Genomic DNA, 18,651 nt, shown 5'->3' on the forward strand with positions numbered 1-18,651 from the left:
GAATCTTTCTCCACTAAATCTACACTGTCCCCCTCAGGATGTTATCATTGGAGCAGCTTCTCCGCACATACTGTAGAGCCCATGTGGCGTTTCCACGGTCTTGTCGTTTTTTGTGTCATCCCGGCCCGTTAAACAAAGATTCACACGAGCAGGGGAGCAGAGGAACACGCTAATAGAAACAGGATGGAGGAGTCACAGCACTGGGAAGCTGGGAAATGAGGCCTGTAAAAATAACACGGCAACACAACGTTTGATTTGGGTTGGGTTTCCCCAAACATAAGGTCGAGGATGTATTTGTCTCAGAGGAGAGGAGATGAAAAGGAACAGAGGGTATGAAAAGAGGAGGAGAAAAATTAAGCGGGGTGAAAAAGTCGAATGAGAAAAAAAAAAATGAAAGAAAAACGACGGGAAATTAAAGAGGGTGATGGAAGGACCGGTGGAGCGGCTTACATGATGGCACAGAATGAATATCTGGTGAAATGATGGAGAGATGGACGGAAAGAAAAAAGAAAGGAAAGAAAAAACAAGGGGGAGAAATGGATTGCTTTCATATTTACAGACGCTAAGCTTCTGGGATCCCACGGTTTAATTCTCCCTAAACTATTTGCAACCTCGGGTTGTGTTGAACGCAGCATCAGTCTTTATATAAACACAGTCCTGCTGCACGAGCCATAAAAGGATTGCCGATACACACTCACAAATGCAAATGTTTATAGCGTCTTAAAAGCCCAACTGGTGGCGTTGAATGTGACGGCGCTCACAATGGGAAGCTGTTATCTGGATGTAATTAAAAAAAACACACACATGGCTTCATAGCAGGAAACAATATTTGGGTAGCGAAAAAAACAATGTTGAACATAGGATTGTCAAAATCCACAAAGAAGATGTTTCCATCATGAAAAAAACACTGTGATATCAAACACACATCATATGCACACAGTCCATTAAACACCTGCAGGCGTTTCTCCCTTTCTAATAAGCCATTAATTCAACAAAGTCATGACGTTTCTCTTTATAAGCCCTCAGGTCTGCAACTACAAGCGTTAGTGGGTCATTATTAAAGGGTTCTTCCACTATAATATTTCAACAAGAACGAGTTCAACAACAGTCCTTCCCAAAGGCTTGATCTTTAATTAAGTGATGGAGGGTAATACATTAAAGAGCTATGAACAGTTAATAAATAAACCATTATAAATAATGCCCTAATGGACGAGGTTACTCACTAACGCGGTTTGCCCTGAAGAAGCTTAATATCTGAAACATACTGATTCATACAGGAAGGCTAGAAACTGCAGATGAGTTCATGGGAGCATAAATTGGCCGGATCCACAAATACTGACAGTAATGATTTATTATATAACTCATCAATACCATTTGTGGTAGCTGTACTAAGAGTTCACTGAGTGCATCAGTGATGTTGAAGGCAACTCTGGGAAAAACTGAATCATGTCATCAGTTAAAAATGTTCCGGCCTTGAAGCCTTTGGTGAGCAGGCGTTAATGTCATTGAGAATTCTGGTTCGACCTTTTGTCTGCGGATTTTCATTAAGTCACAATAAAGACTCTTGATGCACATCTTAAATATTAACTAAATGTTGCTTTTGCAAATCTTTTGCATGTTCTATGTTAAAAAATGTTCACTGTACAAAACTGTAAGAGTCAGAACAAAAATTTGACATTTTCAGAAATTTGTGCTTTTTTGGAAATTAGATGAGAAGATTGGCACCTCTCGTTATGTCTGTACATTAAGTATACAGTCTGCAGCCTGTTAGCTTAGCTTAGCATAAACACTGGAAACTGGAGGAAGCAGCTAGCCTTGCACTATGCAAAGGTTTCAAAATCTAATTAAAATGTGCTTTAGAGGTGCTGGTAGGAGAATTTGAATCTCGGACCAGACTAGTTGTTCTTTATGCTAAGCTAAGCAAACCAGCTGGTGTATGCAGCGTACATGATAGTGTTATTGAGCTCCAGAAATGTCAAACTACACTAAATAATCAATTGATTCACGGAAAAATAACCAACGGAGTCATAAAACAAGAAAGCTTTCACGTATAGAATATTAGCTGTATTGACCATATTTCAATACTGGAAACCTGAAAATGATGTTAAAGGTGAAGACGGTCACCAACACAGAAGGTCAGTAGAACATTACATAGACAGGACATTCATGGTATGGCTGGAGAAAGTGTCAACAAATACACTGACTTTGCCCTTGAGCAGGTCACTGAACCTGTAGCTGCTCTGTTGGAGGTTTTCAGCAGGTGCATGAGTCTGTGCACAAGCTGTGTCACTGTGTCAAAGGTAAGTTGGGTGAGAAGAGCCCACACAGCAAACCTTCCCTGAATTACAGGTTGAAGATGGAAGAACATTATGTATCTGCTGCTCGGACCAAGCACAACCTAATTAATCATTATTACTATGCATTACACAGTTCTGTATCATTCCTGTTACACCCTGTTATTGTCAAATTACATGCAGAACACCATGCACTCTTTTTTTGTCATGGCTGACTATTTTGGGAGGTAAATCTACTTCATACTGAAAGAAGAGTGCCATTTCCATCATTATAAGGCTCCGGCTGTCAAAGGAAACCTCTCAACACTGATCTGGAATTTTCATTTCCTGTGATTGAAGAGGGATTGCACGTCTATTTCACGCAGCTGTGTGTGTGTGTGTGTGTGTGTGTGTGTGTGTGTGTGCAGGAGCTCTGAAACAATATTATGTAATTTCACGCCAAACAAAACAGAGAGAACCTCGGCAACAGCAAGAGTTTTACTATGAATACTTGAAATACTACAATGTGCTTAACATAACACACAACCTACAGGCTGACACACAGTGAAATATGGAATTAACTGCACAGGTTGCATGAAAAGTGTCCTACCATGGAGTGACCCACGATGAAGATGGGCAGGTCTGGGTGGCGGGACTTCATCAGGTCCACGTGCTGGAGCGAGTCTCGGATGTAAACCTGGAAGTCTTTGATGTTCATTCTCTCTCCTTCAGTCTGACCATGACCCACTGTGTAGGGGGAGGAGGAGGAGGAGGAGGAGGAGGAGGAGGAGGAGGAGGAGGAGGAGGAGAAGAAGATTTTAAATACATTTTTCATTCCTCCAAAGGAAAAACTATCTTTTGACAAAAGGGGAAAAGTAATTCATGGCTTTTCTATCATTGTTTAATGTCATATAATACAACACTTTTTGCTGAGAGGTACAGAATAAAAAGGCAACACGATGACTAAACAAAAAAGCAGACACACATATACATAAATACCCAAGTTGGAATATAAGAGACGGATGAGACACTTTCTCAGAAAGGTTTCCCTCAAGTTGAACTCCAGATGGATTTAAAAACATGTTTACCTTCGTCATTATTTCCAGTATTTGGCTGTATTACAAAACAAGCTCTTATAATGTCACAATTATTTGCATCTCCATTCATTGATATTCTGTTTGTAAATTCATTATTTATTAAATGTGATTCATCATTGAATAATGGTCCCGGTTATGATTAGGTTGTGGAAGTATAGCTCTCCTTAATCAACTGTATATTTCTATCCGACGGATGAAGGATTTATTGCTGAAAGATGAGAGACTCTCCTCATAATGATGTTATTATTCATGATACACATTAAAATGGGAAATAACAGATGATGCATAACAGATGTGTCCCATCAGCTGCAGCGACCAGTCACGTACAGATTTCCAATAAAGAAGTGAGTCTCTGTGGCTGGCCGGAGATCCTCAGAGCAGAAATAAGTGCCTTATCAACTAAAGGATGTTGGCATGTGGGCCTGGATGATGGAGAGAGGAGGAGAAAGGGACAGGAAAGAGTGAGATGGAGGATGAAAAGAGGGGGAAGGAAGAGAGCAGGATGGCAAGAGAAGAAAAGATGACACGATTTGGTGAAGAGAAAAGACAAATGGAGGGAAGGCAGGAGTCTAGGAGTATGAAGGTATCGTGATATTTAGATATTTAGATATTGCAACATAGCACAAGTGTTGTCTTTGCTTTGTTTGAAGGCTACATTACAGTAAAGTTTTATGATTTTTCGAGCTGTTTTTTATTTGCCTTATTTCTTATAAATAATCTCAATATTTCCTGAACGCACCAAGAGTCAACCCTACAATATCGCCACTAAAGAGGGGCGAGAGGAGACAAAGATGGAACACAGAGAATATTTGACTGACACATGAAGAGGAGATGAAAAAAAACATATGAATATGTATGTGTGCATGCATAGATGGATTGCGTGTCCTCTCCTGCAGCTCTTCCGCAACAGTGGTGGAGAGGTGAGGCCGGTTGCCATGGCGACCACTGAACCAATACCACCACTGAGCACCTAAACATTCACAACATTTACAGCTCACACCTTCTCGCTCTCGTGCATGTGTGTGTATTTATAAACACTGTGCTGCCGTACACACCGGGAGGTCCTCCTCGCTCTATGTTTTTCTCCTCGTCAATAATAGCGATGGCCGAAGCGTGAAAATCAATGTCCAATCAATGCAGCAAGCATGCGATAGAGCAACTAACTTCAGATCACTGCACACTACGTCCCCTCCCACGTCAGATCAATGACCTCACACTCGACCGCAATCACGTCTTTTGTTATCGCACTCGAGCGCACACGGAGATTCAAGCACACCACAGACAACATAAACGCCGCAGGACTCAGATCCCCTGCTGCACGACAGGAGGGGCCGCCACATGCAAACAGCAGTCTTGATATCAATGTTTGCTAAGGATTTTCTTGGTTACGACTTAATTGGATTTCAGAGTTGGTTATAACACAAAGGCAGCCTGGTTGACTCGTCTTATCCGCTGAAGGAGTAAGACCAAATGTGCATGGTATGGTCATTAGTTTGTACTGAAGACACAACCTGAGCAACAGTCATCATAATGTCTCCTAGAATCACTTTTTTGATTACCTGATTCATTAGTCTTTCAAACATCACAGACTTGTCATTTAAGTCTAGTCCGAGGTCACATTTTCAAATTATATAAAATAGAAATAAACTTCAATTTTGCTACATATACTTTCAATTTGTCCCATTTAGAGTCAGATACTGTAGATAAAGCAGGCTATGTTTTAGGTCGTGGCTACCTTATGATTTACAAGTCGCTACCACGGCCTCGCTAGCACACAACCAATGCAATAGGCTTTTTTTTTCACATGTTTGTGAAGGTTGTCCGCCGACTTTCTTCTAACAATCAGAAGAGATCCTTAAGACACAAAAGGTTAAGTTGATCAAACAAAAAACAAAAAGCGTTGTTCCAATTAGCACAATTCTATTATTTTCCTATAATAATAGAACATTTCTGCAGGCATAATGTAAAAAAATTAAGGCAAAACGTCCTATATGTGTCAGCTATAAGTTTGGTATTTGGCCGCGACATAATAAGTTAGTTAAGCAGCCACCATGCCATATTTGGAGGTTGTTGTGAGGGGAATAGCTGCAGCGTGTAACGGACTGAACGACCCTCCAGTCCACGCAGGCTGCTGAAAGAAACAGTCCTATAATTAGAAAGATAATACATGTGAGATAGAAGAGCAATGTGACAGAGGAAGAATAAGTGAATGATCTCAACTGCTGAATTATCAGGGGCTGCCTGAGGCGGTGTGTGTGAATGTGTGTGTGTGAGAGAGAGAAAGAGAGCGATAGATAGATGGAAAACTAGTGTCTACGGGGACTTGTTCCAGTTCAGTATTTTCCATTTAACAGTGTGACATTTTACTGCGAGTCACTGAACAAACAGCCTCAGTCGTCCTCATCATCTCTGGCAGCTCTCTAATGAGATGTCTACCTCTGGATATACGTTTACATTTACAGCTGGGACGTGATGTCTTTGTTCTGTTCGTCTGTGGATGAGTTGACTGAACACACATGCTGCTCTTGTTGTGGTGAAGCTCTGCTGCAGTTAGACCAGTTCACAGATTCTTCATCGAAGTAACACCACCAGAGAACCTCGTGGAGCAATGTACCACACAAGTTATTATTATTATTAGGGTTTCATGAGCAGGTTGCGTTCGTTATAATGATTGTAAAACATGCTGTGTGCAACTTGAGAAACTGAAAAAGTAGACTTTTCCCACACATAAAAAAAAAAAAAAACACGAATTACGAATAACCAAATTAGGTTAAAATGTTCAGATACATTTGCGAATAAGCACAAAAATGAAAGTACAGCTGAGGCTGATGTGTTTAGTTTTGCAGGTATGTAGATGTAAAGAAAATTTGGTTGGGGCGTGACTAGAAGTACCAAATATCATCTATCCAAAGTTGTTTAGACATTTCACACAAACCCTTCATACACATGTGCTGCTACGTACAAGCTAGTCCGTATCCAAACTACCGATGAACACATGAGTGTAGGTGTATTCATGGTTCAAGTTCGTGACTCACCGTGGTCGTGTGCAAATACCAGCAGGGACAGTTCCTTCAGTCTCTGTGCAATCTCGTCATACGGCCCAGAATGCTCCCCGGCTCCGTGGACGATAAACACCAGAGCCCTGAGAGGAGGAGAGGAGAGAGTTCATTCATGCGTTCACAAAGGCAGCCCTTCACCTCGTTTTCATGTGGGAGACAAAGTTACGTTTGCATCCATAATAAACTGTTCGATTGAGGTGAATGGTGAAGATTTCTCTCCTTCAGTACAGGAGATGGAGGAGCTCATGGAGTGGAAACCGGTTAAAGCAGACATTTAGATTTGTTATGCGTGAGGGTGCGTGAGGAAAAAAAGATGAGGATGTTTTCCGAGAGAGCATCATCACCATCCATCTGTCCGTCTATCTGCCTCAACACACCCCTTCCTTCCTGCCTCAAAACAAACACTGATGGAATCCAATAAAACAGCTTTACATTCCTGCTCTCTTTTCATGAAAACTTTGGTTTGTCTGTATACAAATCTTTGTTCAAAACTGCAACTTCAGTGGCACAGCTTCCATCCAAGTGCTTTTTAAAAAATAAATAAATAAATAAAGAGTGGTCGATCTGTTTTGTTTGTCCCCCAGACTTTTCTTTTTTGCATTTTGCACAATGGCAGATGTTTCAATTAAATTTCAATTAACAGTCATTTTACTATCTCCTCCGAGGCGTATTGTGTCAAAACAAAACAAAGCTGGCTTTCAAAAAAAGTTTTTGCAGTATCAAAAAAACAGATGTGGATAATTAAAGGGGATATCAGTATCATGTTTTATCATAATATAACAAATGACAAAACAATGCGAGGGGGATTGCTTATAGTGATGAGCCTACAGGTAATTATCACCTGTAGTTCCAGCTCATCGTTTAGCTGTCTGGTCCACAACTGTACTGTTTTAATTGAGTCTCGTTTTTCAAAGAAAAGTCTCCAAAGACTTATTGTACACTATCTGCTTAACACTAAAGAGCCGACAGACACAGTTAGTGACAAGCTGGTGAACATAATGGAGCATTTAGCAGCTAAAAAGCCAGATGTGTCGCTCAGGAGTTGGTAGAGACCAAAAACGGAGCTAAAAGAGAGAGATGGTGAACAGAAACACCACATATTCCATGTGAATGATAATGTATGTGTAAAGTAAACATGTCTACATTGTTTACTTTAGTTCATGATAAGGATTTTAATTGATGATTCATGATTACTTGAAATGTAAGTTACAGCTGATATTGTAGTAACAAACTACAGTCTAAAGAGGTAGGAAAACAACATAAATACGAAAACATAAGGAATTCAATAAATTACATTTAATATGTATATACTGACAGAGAGAGGAGAGGTTAAGAAAACAGCATGTAGTATTTTAGAGAAAGAATATTATTCTTTCTCTAAAATTCTGGTTTAACTTCATGTTTACCCCGAAAGAGAGAGCTGCTAATGAATGAGCCGGCTGTGAGACCAGGTTTTAATTCTTCCATCAGTGCGTATTAAGCAGCGCTGAAACCCTGCAGTGTTCTTTCTTCAGCAGCATCGGAGCCGAGAAGCCTGTGAGAGCTTCAATCAACTGCAGACAATTATCCCAAATGTATTCATCGACAGAGAGAGAGGGAAGGCAGTGAAAACAGTGAGAACGGGAGTGAGAGGGTGAGAGTAGAATGAGAGGAGCTGTTCATCAGGCTTCATTAGTGAATCGCTCGGAGTCTACTCGCTGCCGTTTCCCTCCTTTTAGAAAAGCCATCACCTCGGGCTAAGACTTCCTCTGCACTTGTTGGCTCAGAGCGAGTGTGTGTGTGTGTGTGTGTGTGTGTGTGTGTGTGTGTGTGTGTGTGTGTGTGTGTGTGTGTGTGTGTGTGTGTGTGTGTGTGAATGAGCGTCTTTGTATCGGCACAATGTTCTGTAACACACATGCTGAGGGGCAGCAGGGGATTAACGGGGCTAATCGGGGTTCACTGTAAGAGTCTTTTTTGTTTTATTTGCCGTTATTCTCTAGACACGTCTCTTTCTTCATCTCCGTTACCGTTTTTTCTACGCCTTTGCTTCCTCTTGTCAGTTTCGGTTTTAAGTAAGCGCCTGAGTCGCCGGAAAGAGGAAACGCAAAGTCTCTCCGTGTGGTGACAGCTGATAGTGGGAGATGTCCAGACTGCATTATTTCCCCAGACATCTAATCTTCATCTCAATCTCATCGGCGGACATGCATCTGCCGACAAGCCATGTTCGTGCATTGTCAGTATGTCGGCACACCACTTGTTTTGGCCAATCAAGAGTCAAAAACCCAAACATAAAAATAAATGACGAAACAATTATGAAAATGTATTGAAATATAGTTCCACCACTAGACATATTAACTCACACAGTAATGTTGTTGATGTTTTTGCCTTGAAAGCGGGAGCAGCTACACATTTACACGGATCGTTAGGGCCGTTATCACCTGTATGATTACTCTCTAGAAATGTATTGATTCTTTTGTGTACTTTAATCTTCCAGTAACAAGAAAAGAGGCTAATTTTTCTCTCTCATCATCTCTCTTCCCTCTCTCTCTCTCTCTCTCCGTCCTCTTCTCTCGTCTCTCATGGGAACTGGAGACCCACTTGTCTCCCACACCGGTTTCAGCTGCTGGAACAACATGGCTTATAACCATTAAAACACTCAAAGAGAGTGAGAGAGAGTTCAGTCCTCCCTCTGGCTCGACTCAGAGCTACTCCAAACAGCCACAGGCCCAAAACAAAGCCAAGACCCTAATCCCCTTAATGCAACGCTGACGGGCTTCTCCAAGATTATTTAGGAACTTCCAACTGTGCTTGAATGCCACATTCTGCACCTTCGACTGTGAATTTCACACGGAAAGCAAAAGGCATGTTCGGTATGCGGCTGAGGAGCTCAGACTTAGGAAAAGCTTTCTTCTGTCACCTCATGAATACATTATTTTACACAAGACAATGAATGTAATTCAAATATCTCATATTGTTTCTACTAAACGAGTAGATGAGTTAATTCTGCTATGAACCTGCAAGAGGACCAACCAGTGGTTAGGAGTTTAAGAACTAGACAGAAAGGTAGTGTGGAAACTATGTTTGACATCAGTTCAGTAACTGCAGCTTAATGTTACTGAATGTTTTATTCACTATCAAAAATATATACCGGCATCTAAAACATGAACTTGTAGAGAAAGTGCAGGTCATGTCTGGTGGTATCTCAGACGGAGCTACAAGGTATCGTGCATGCTGCCCCCGTTGTGCCAATGGAGCCGTCGTTTTCCCTACAAGTCAAAATGTCTGCTGTGAAAAAGGTTCATACCACCCCGACTCTCCCGTTTAGTCGCACCTGATTGGGTGGGAGGAGGTGTAATCAGAAAAAAACTGAAAGGACATTATATTGGATATTTAAAATGTCCACCGTGACATGTCGCTAGGGGAACTGTTGAATGTGTACAATTATCTTTTGCTGATGGACGTGCTCTTCTAGCAACGTACTGTGGAGTTCAATCAACGCTGGAGTTGTCAGGCGTCCACGTGACTGAACAGGAGCCAGAGGACGACTGAACACTGGCATGTTAATACCATTAATAGACTTAGACGTGTGTGTGTGTGTGTGTGTGTGTGTGTGTGTGTGTGTGTGTGTGTGTGTGTGTGTCTGAGAGAGAGATTGTGGGTCCCTCTACTCTAATCTCAGTGTGAGCGTAGAACCTCAAATTGCTGAGCTTTCTTTGAAGAGCTGCCCAAAGGAAGTGCTCTACAACATGTGTGTTTGTGTGAGTGCGTGTGTACAAATACCACATCAATACTCTTAAGTGCCAACTCAGCGAATGTACAGTTATAGGGGTGTGTTTGGAAATATAGAGGCGCAGATTAAAGGAAGAGAGAAAGAAGAGCGGACCCAAGATAGATGGAGACGTTGGATGTGAGAGGAAACGGGATGTCATCAGAAAGCTTTTGAAAAGTCAAACGTAGTCATTTTTTTAAGACTATAAAAGTAGAAGTACAAACGACATGACCAGCCTGCCAAATATGAAACTGAATTATATTTAATTATATTTAAATACGGGCCTGCTCACGTCGGCATTCAAATTGACCAAACTCATGGCAGGAGTGTCTCAAACTCTTTCTAATGGCCGTCGTTGGGTGACTCAGATTTTGCTTCAGTAAATTACAGTCCCATTTACAGTTAATTTAGAATAGACGATAAAGGAGCTTCAGGGTGTGGCTACCTTGTAATTAACAGTTCACCACCACAGCATTGTCCGATCTTTCCGTCTCAGACCTGTAATCCTTTTGCAGCGTGTCTTTAGGGCATGAAAGTTAAATATGTCTTCCGGTCGTACTTAGCTCCTCCCTCTTTCTAGTTGATGATGGCGACGGCCAAAATGCTGAACTCGAGGTTTAAAAAAACGGCAGTCTACAAACCTACGGGTGACATCACAGTCCACATCTTATATAGAGTTTTTTGAGGTGACCAGGTAGCAGTTGCATTGTAACTGTGCTCAAGAAGACATCCCAGCAGTGTTTGAGACTCCTTCAGACATAGAAGGGAAACCGTGAAGATTTGATGCACAAAAACAAAACGGATATGACAGAAAGAACAGTGACAAGTGGAAAAATGACAGAGTGTGAGAGAGGAATGGAGTGTGACAAACCAATATGGAGAAAAACCCAACAGAGAGAGATGGAGGGAAACAGAGGCTGACAGACAGCCGGCAGACACAGAAGCGGAGCGGAGGAAAAATGAAAGAGAAGCTCCATATAAATAATCCACGTCACAACCAAAGCTTTCAGACACCTTTGATCAGCTCAACCTTCGTGGACATTCATGAAGCTAACTTACACTGCAAACAAACAAGAGGATCCCTGTGCGACGTGCATGTTGTCACCAACACACAACACGAAGAATAATGAACACTTTGATAATTATTCACACAGTTGGACAAATCCATGTCTCAGTATATGTTCATGTTCAGGCTGCTGCTTGTCATGTTGCTGATGCAGTAATTCCCACTTTCTGTTACGGTAGCAATAAAACCGCTAAGTCGCTGTGAATACGAGCAACAGTGGAATGAAAGCCAAATTGATTTACGATGAATGACCACAGCTGGCACTCAATTAGTTTTATTGCATTACTCAAAAAAAATAAAGTGCGAACACAGAGGGAGCCATTATAGAGCTTTTATCTTTGTTCTCCACTGGCAAACTGCTATGAAATGGGACATGAAATAGTAGACAAACCCTCCAGATACCATTAGAGAAATGATCTATGGCAGCGTGACCTCTGAACTCAAACCGTGTGCCTTCACGTCTGCCAGCCAGATGCAAACCTCAGTGTTGTTATGTGAAAATACAGGTAGCCGACGCATGTGTTACCTCAAGGGTTCAAAGCCCCAGTTACATGTCTATTGGTGGATCTGTCAATCATTGTCCATGGCCCGCCCCTCCACCTTTCACCTACTTCCTGCTTCGAGTGAATGAGCTTTCCTGCAGCTCATGAACTTTGACCCCCCCCCCCCCCCCCCCCCCCCGTCTCATTCTTATTCAGACGAGAAATGTTTCAAATAAAGATTTAAAGATTCTTCACTTTCCCATCATCTATTTGTCATGTAATTCATACAGAATATACAACATGTTGGCAACAACACAATGATCAGAAGTCAAGGTCAAATGACTTGTATAACCTCAAATGTTTCCATCCTTTTAGAAAGTATCTTCTCGAGTGGAGCTTGAATTTTAAAAACATCACAGTGATTTTCTCAGAACTTCTAAATCATATTTCACATTCATGTCGATGGCTATAACTGCTTTTCTTGGCTTAAATACTTTAAATTGCTACAGGCTTCTGGCTAAGCTGCCGACCAACTCATTTATGCTGATAAAGACACCCAACATCAGCGTTGGGTGATGATTAGGGTGCGATTTGAATAACTTCTCTTATGTCAGCTTGTTAAAACGTGCAGTAAAGCTACCACACACAGCTTCTATAGCTGCCAGCTCAGCTCAAGTAATTAAATTAGTCTGGGCTTCAGTGAAGAATGTAAGTGTCCTGTGAAAGTCTTCATGCAGCTTCTTAAGCTTTTTGGTTGTGATGTGTAGAATCGGAGTACAGTCAGTGCACATGACTTACAATAGCTGCTATTTAAAGCACATATTTGGTTGATGGAAACCACACATCACGTACGATACACAACAGGCCGTGCATGTCTCTCTGTACAGTGACTGCATGCATATGTAGCATGCACTAGCCGGCCTCCAGAGAGAACACTCTTATATAATCTATCCGAAGCCTTGGCTCGGAAACAGTTACAACAGAGACGGATCTGCAGCTATTTTCAGCGTGCAGTCGATAGATGCTTTTTACAGGACAGGAGTAGAAAATGTTTTTTTCAATTTGGTCTTCCACATCCAAGAATCTTGTGCGTTTACATTTTTACCCGAACAGCCGGAGTGCAGAGAAGTTCGATCCAACTACAAAAACAGTAGCGGTGTACTGCTACTTGCATACACAGATATCTACACAAGCAACTACAAATCACAGACGACTGCAGAGTAAACACACGTGCTATTGTTAACTATGAGCAACTCTGCGTGGAGCAACTTTGCAGCAGAGGCATCGAAACAGTGTCAGTTAATGAGTCACTGCTCTACTGAGATGTGTGTGTGAGAGAGAGAGAGAGAGAGAGAGAGAGAGAGAGAGAGAGAGAGAGAGAGAGAGAGGAGAGAGAGAGAGAGAGAGAGAGAGAATATCGTGACTCCAGATGTTTTGTGGGCCTTTCTGTCTCATCCCTTTCCAGTGTGACATCTGTGTTCTGTTTCATGCCCTGGCCCCGACCTGCAGCAGACTACATACCACTAGTACCAAGTATGTTGTTTTTTAATATAAACTGGACCCTTGAGCCATCCAGTTGTATATTTGGTGTCTTTTTGGCTAAGAGACAACGTTTCCGTTTACATTCCTTCACACAGCAGAAAGCCCGCTGATTCAGGGTCTCAGGTCTTTTGCAAATCAACCGCGATGCTGATCAAGAGGGTTGGGAATCCCAATCGTACCAACTTGGGTGCAACATATATATATATATATATGACAACTACCCTCATCGTGGTGCATTGTGCATACACATGACTCAGGCAGGAAGAGACTAGACTGTACAAACGGGTGTGACTTCCTTTCTCTCACCTCGAGAGACTGTACTTTGATGCTAACTTGGGGGTCAGAAAAAAATACCAACTCTTTTGTGAAAATGCATTCAATTATTAACCACTTTCTATGACACCCGGATCACTTTCTCAAACTTTTAACACATTTTATTGCATTTAGAAATGCAATAAATGATTTATTATTTATTATTTATATAATACTATTATTCCTTTACACTGAAATCTGTAACTTTCTGCATGTTGTTGTCCTTCTAACTGGTAGAGAAAGCATAAATGGGGTCATGACCCAGTATGAGTCACTGATGCATCTGCTAGTCACCATGTTGAGGAGATTTACATAATTATAATGTCCTTTTAACGAGCTTGGGTCACAGAATGAGGCTCAACTGTCCACATATACGACATATTCATGTTATTTCATGTCACATATCTTACTAATGCCATTTTATTGTCTCATGTTGACCTATATTGACCTTTGTTGCATTAGTGAAGAGGTACATTGATTACATGAATAAGGAGTTGGCCCAGGACTGACTTTAACATGACCTACAACAAAGACGTGTTGTTATAAACATGGACCCGGGCCCAATGTCTACATTCAACACTTTGACCGACTTACAGCTCAACACAGCAGCGCTCAGCCAGCGTTACTATGTGACGATTCAAAGAGAATGTAAATGTTGAGAAGGATACATGGTGTGGTGTTGGTTTTACTGTGATGGTTAGGAGATCTGATTGCAGAGATGTTTGACTGGTTACAGAGCTGCTGCATGAAAAACAAAACCTCAGAATAAAACAGAAAGGAACCTGGATGAGTGTGGTTTTACTAGACACCGAGCCATAGCAGGGTTAGAGACTATACCTAACTTTTACACTGCTGGGTCCTGGACTGTACGCGCGCGCGCGCACATGCACGCGCACGCACTTCAGTTAAACATGCAGGAAGTTGAAGTCCTCATGTGACTGCAGGTCTGAAAGAGACCATGTGGATAGAGTCCCTTCCCTCACAAGACAGGATAAACGTTTCACACAACACTTAAAGGAGTGTGGTAGCCACACACACACACACACACGCACACACACACACACACACACACACACACACACACACACAGGGTCGACCATGCCCCCGTTCTCCACACACACACACAGGGTCGACCATGCCCCAAGACCACTCCATGACCATGACCACTCACCTCGGCGGGCCGGCGGGCTCCCAGTAGCGGCAGAACAGGTGCAGTCCGTCGGCGTTGACGAAATGCGGCAGGTCGGCGTAGGGGACTCCCTGGGGGCTCCGGCGCGGAGCGGCTCCCGGCTCCGGCATGGAGGTTTCTGGAAGAGAGACGCGGAGCAGCGATGACAACACCTCGCTGCCGTAGAGGAAGCAGCTGAAGCCGGCGACGAGCAGGCAGGTGGCGGCGGTCACGGCGTTCATCGTTTGTTTGTTTTGTTTTCGCCGACGACGGAGATGAAGCGGTTCGTGGGCTCGGATATGTTGGGACGTAATCCTGAGCAGAACGCACGCGCACGCACGCACGCGCACACACATACGGAGAGGCAATGTTGTCAGCGCTTCAACTGGCGTTACGTCACGAGACCCTATGCTCTGCTAATGTCTCTCTGTCTCTCTTTCTCTCTCTCTCTCTCGCTCTCTCTCTTTCTCTCATTTAAATATTCAAATTAGCTTTATTGTTATGGCCATGATTCCAATAATGACACTTAAAAGTGCAGTTTCACCAAAACAACAATAATTTACATGATAATTATAATAATAACAATAAAACTGCATTCCTATAGGCTTCTGAAAAGACATCAATAAATCCTAGAAGCTAAAGACTACAATATAACTATGAAACACCAACATAATGACCTATGATGAGATGCGATATAGTTTAAGAATTTGTCTTTATTTAGGAACAAAACCATGTATTAAAAAAAACAATTACCAGAAAGATTTGTATTAGATTTTTTTTTTTTGATTTTTAAATCTCGTTTTCATTTGCTATTTCTGTCCGTGTTAAAGAACACCTGTTCCTTTCAATTAGTGTGTCATCACTATGTCAATCAAATTGAACTGAAATGAAGATATATTTCTATATATAGGCTGCACACACACACACACACACACACACACACACACACACACACACACACACACACACACACACACACACACACACACACTCACACACACACACTGGCAGCAGCAGACACAGAGGCTTCTTCCCTGGCAGGTTCAGCTGGAAGGACATCATGTTAATGGAATGCCTGCCCGCATTACAATGAGCAGGACAGTTACCGCCCGGTACACCGCGGGAGGTAAAAATAGCCCTGGTGTGAAGCTATTTCCTGATCGGGTGTCGTCTTTCAGGTCTAGTGGGAAGCGGTCGATAAAAAGCGTAAAGCTGCCTTTATGTTGAGCTACATGGAGAGATTGTCTTGTTTGAAAATGCGGGTAGTTTACTCCTCATAACAGGCAACATAACTGCTTTCTGTTGGGGGGGGGGAGCATTACACCTGTGTAACTATACGCGTTGAGTGGATCGTTATTTGAAACTGCTCTCATGACGTGCGCGCAAAACCTCCCTTTTGTTGTCATCTCTGCTGCAATCATCCAGTTCGTACACATGGGAGAGACTCTACTACTGGACAGAAGGGGGAGGGGGGGGGGGGGGGGGGGGGGGGGTATTGTCTGCATGCTTCCAGGGAAAAAAACAAACATTTGCCATAAACAGCATGGCACAATAAAGAATCGATCCATCTGCTGATGTCGATGCCAGTGCGCCAAAACGCGCTTCAACGTCAATATTATCGTCTGCAGGTTCGGTGCTGACAGGATGAACGGGGGAAGCCAGAGGAGATGCGGCATGCGCGGATGTGACTGCAAAACTACAAGTTGCAGTGGTTTGAACCAGCGGGTAAACGAATACTGTGGTGATGCTGGAGATTAGATGCACTACAGTGTCCACAACGAGGTCAAACCGAGTCCCGCGGACGCGCCGTCAAATCCATACACGCAGAAATATCACAATAACGGTGTTAATACGAATATTATAGAGGAAAACCAACCTGTGCAGGAGCGTCTGCAGTGAAGTTTCAGCCTCTTCTCGGACTCTCTAATCCCTCTCTCTCTCTCTGTATGTAGACTCTCCCTCTCTCTCTCTCCCTCTCTCCGATGGTCCGCTCTCGCCACCCGCCAAGAGAAGAATGCAGTCAGCGACGTTTGGGTTGAAACTAAATAAGTATTCACACAAAACCCTCTCTCTCTCTCTCTCTCTCTCTCTCTCTCTCTCTCTCTCTCTCTCTCTCTCTCTCTCTCTCTCTCTCTCTCTCTCTCTCACACACACACACACTCACACACACACACTCACACACACACACTGCACATTCCCCCCAGAGGCGGAGATACAGCTCTTCTCTCACTCCTTCTGTTTTGCCTCATTTAAAAACTCACCATGGTTGAGTCCACATGGTTCACATACCAGACACTCTCTCTCTCTCTCTCTCTCTCTCTCTCTCTAAAACCTGCTGTAGACCTGATGTGACAACACAAGCTGTGGCAAAATTGGAAATATTGTTTCCCTGTCAGGCCAATAGATATTATTTGGCGACTATTTCACGACCTGCTGTGAGATTGGGTTGTGAGACAACATGTAGGTCAATTTAATTGTCTTCCCAAAGGACCAGTGCTTCCAGATGTAGTCCAATTGGTAGCCTAGTTTACTGCAGCAAAAGCTCTGTCAATAGTTCCAGGAGTCAACATCTCTGCAGATGATCTGTGTATCTCTGGACGTGAAGTCCTTGGGAACACAGAATATTCAGTAAGCCTCCTGCCCAAGTTGTACCGACACAGATATTAGAAATAATAACAAAATATTGTGGTGATAATAATGTGACTAATGCAATTTCTACATTCAGTAACCAGTCACTATACTATAGGAGCCATGCCCTAAAGCATGTCCGGATGTCTATTTTACTCTAATTTACAAAATTAACATCGATTGAGACAATAAACTCATGTTTACAATGTTTCCTGAGATAATAAATAAAAAGCCAACGATCTCAGACTGAATAATGACGTGAAAGGAAGACGCTGTTCAGTCTGATACCAGAAAAATGTAAGTGGTTGATTTTAGTGTTTGAGCAAACAACTTGCTGTCAGATATTTGGAGATTTCTTTTTTGGATTCCGTAAGTGAGTCCATCGAGAAAAAGAGTTCAGTTCGGGGCTCGGGAAAAATGAAATAATAAATATGACTCAGAATTACAATAAACAATGACTCATTCTATCTGGTTGTAGTTATCAGATGACTGATGTGGTTGCAAATAATTGTGGTGGAAATTAGTCTCTTACCACCTCTAACTGCTTACAGACATGTCCTTTTCTCTAAAGATGAAACCGAGGACATGGAAATGACCAACTGGAATTCATTTTTGTTCCACGGTCCATGTGTCACTTTAAACTGATCAAAACATGCTGGACTATATCCACACATATGCATTCTCACAAGTGACTCGGGGCTAAGACAGGTGAACAAAATGACGGCTTGATTGTTACAATATGAGAACATCTGGTTATGGGTTTGATTTCCACTGTCCTTGCTGCTTTTCTCTGTGCTTGGGCTGCTATAATGAACATCTGCAACATCTGGCGGAAGAACTTGGCGATTTCTAGAACAACTCCTTATACAGTATAAACAAATGTCTAGATAAACAAGTGACTATTGCAAGTGTGAATGAAGCAGCTAGTGAGACGGGGAAGGAGAACAACCTGCATCCACATTTAAGGCATCACTTTCATCCCTGCTGATCTTTTCAGACGTATTTCCTGTTGTTGCATCACCAAAACAAAATGTCTTCATTGGGGAAATTTAAATCAAAACTGTCTGTGTTTGGAAATGGAAAGAACAATCCCACTCAATGAGAAGCTTTTGACTAAGTAAAATAATATTTATTTTTCACGTAAATACATTAACTTTGGCTGATTTTCAGATTTTCATAAATGAACCATATGCAGGTAGTTTATTTTTGTGTTTGTTACAGATAAAGACAATCTAATACCTTAATTTTTGAAATTGCAGGCAACAATACATAAATA

At 42.2% G+C, this 18,651-nt stretch overlaps 1 protein-coding gene across 2 annotated transcripts in view; it reads right to left on the reverse strand.

Moving 5' to 3' along the window:
• mgll (monoglyceride lipase) overlaps nucleotides 1-16,759 on the reverse strand; it is a 29,464-nt gene extending 12,705 nt beyond the window's left edge. Inside the window, exons 1-4 of one of the 2 annotated variants that reach the window (XM_084015823.1) lie at nucleotides 16,624-16,759; nucleotides 14,751-14,886; nucleotides 6,406-6,512; nucleotides 2,884-3,020 (exon numbers count right to left, since the gene is read on the reverse strand). In XM_084015823.1, the coding sequence (XP_083871949.1) occupies nucleotides 2,884-3,020; nucleotides 6,406-6,512; nucleotides 14,751-14,878 (372 nt within the window). In that variant the 5' untranslated portion in view covers nucleotides 14,879-14,886; nucleotides 16,624-16,759. Of the gene's footprint in view, nucleotides 1-2,883; nucleotides 3,021-6,405; nucleotides 6,513-14,750; nucleotides 15,059-16,623 lie in introns of those variants that run through there. The other variant, XM_084015822.1, reaches the window with a different exon arrangement.
• Between the last annotated feature and the right edge of the window lie 1,892 nt (nucleotides 16,760-18,651).

Source organism: Eutrigla gurnardus, assembly GCF_963514095.1.
Source record: "Eutrigla gurnardus genome assembly, chromosome: 8".
Lineage (NCBI taxonomy): Eukaryota > Metazoa > Chordata > Actinopteri > Perciformes > Triglidae > Eutrigla > Eutrigla gurnardus.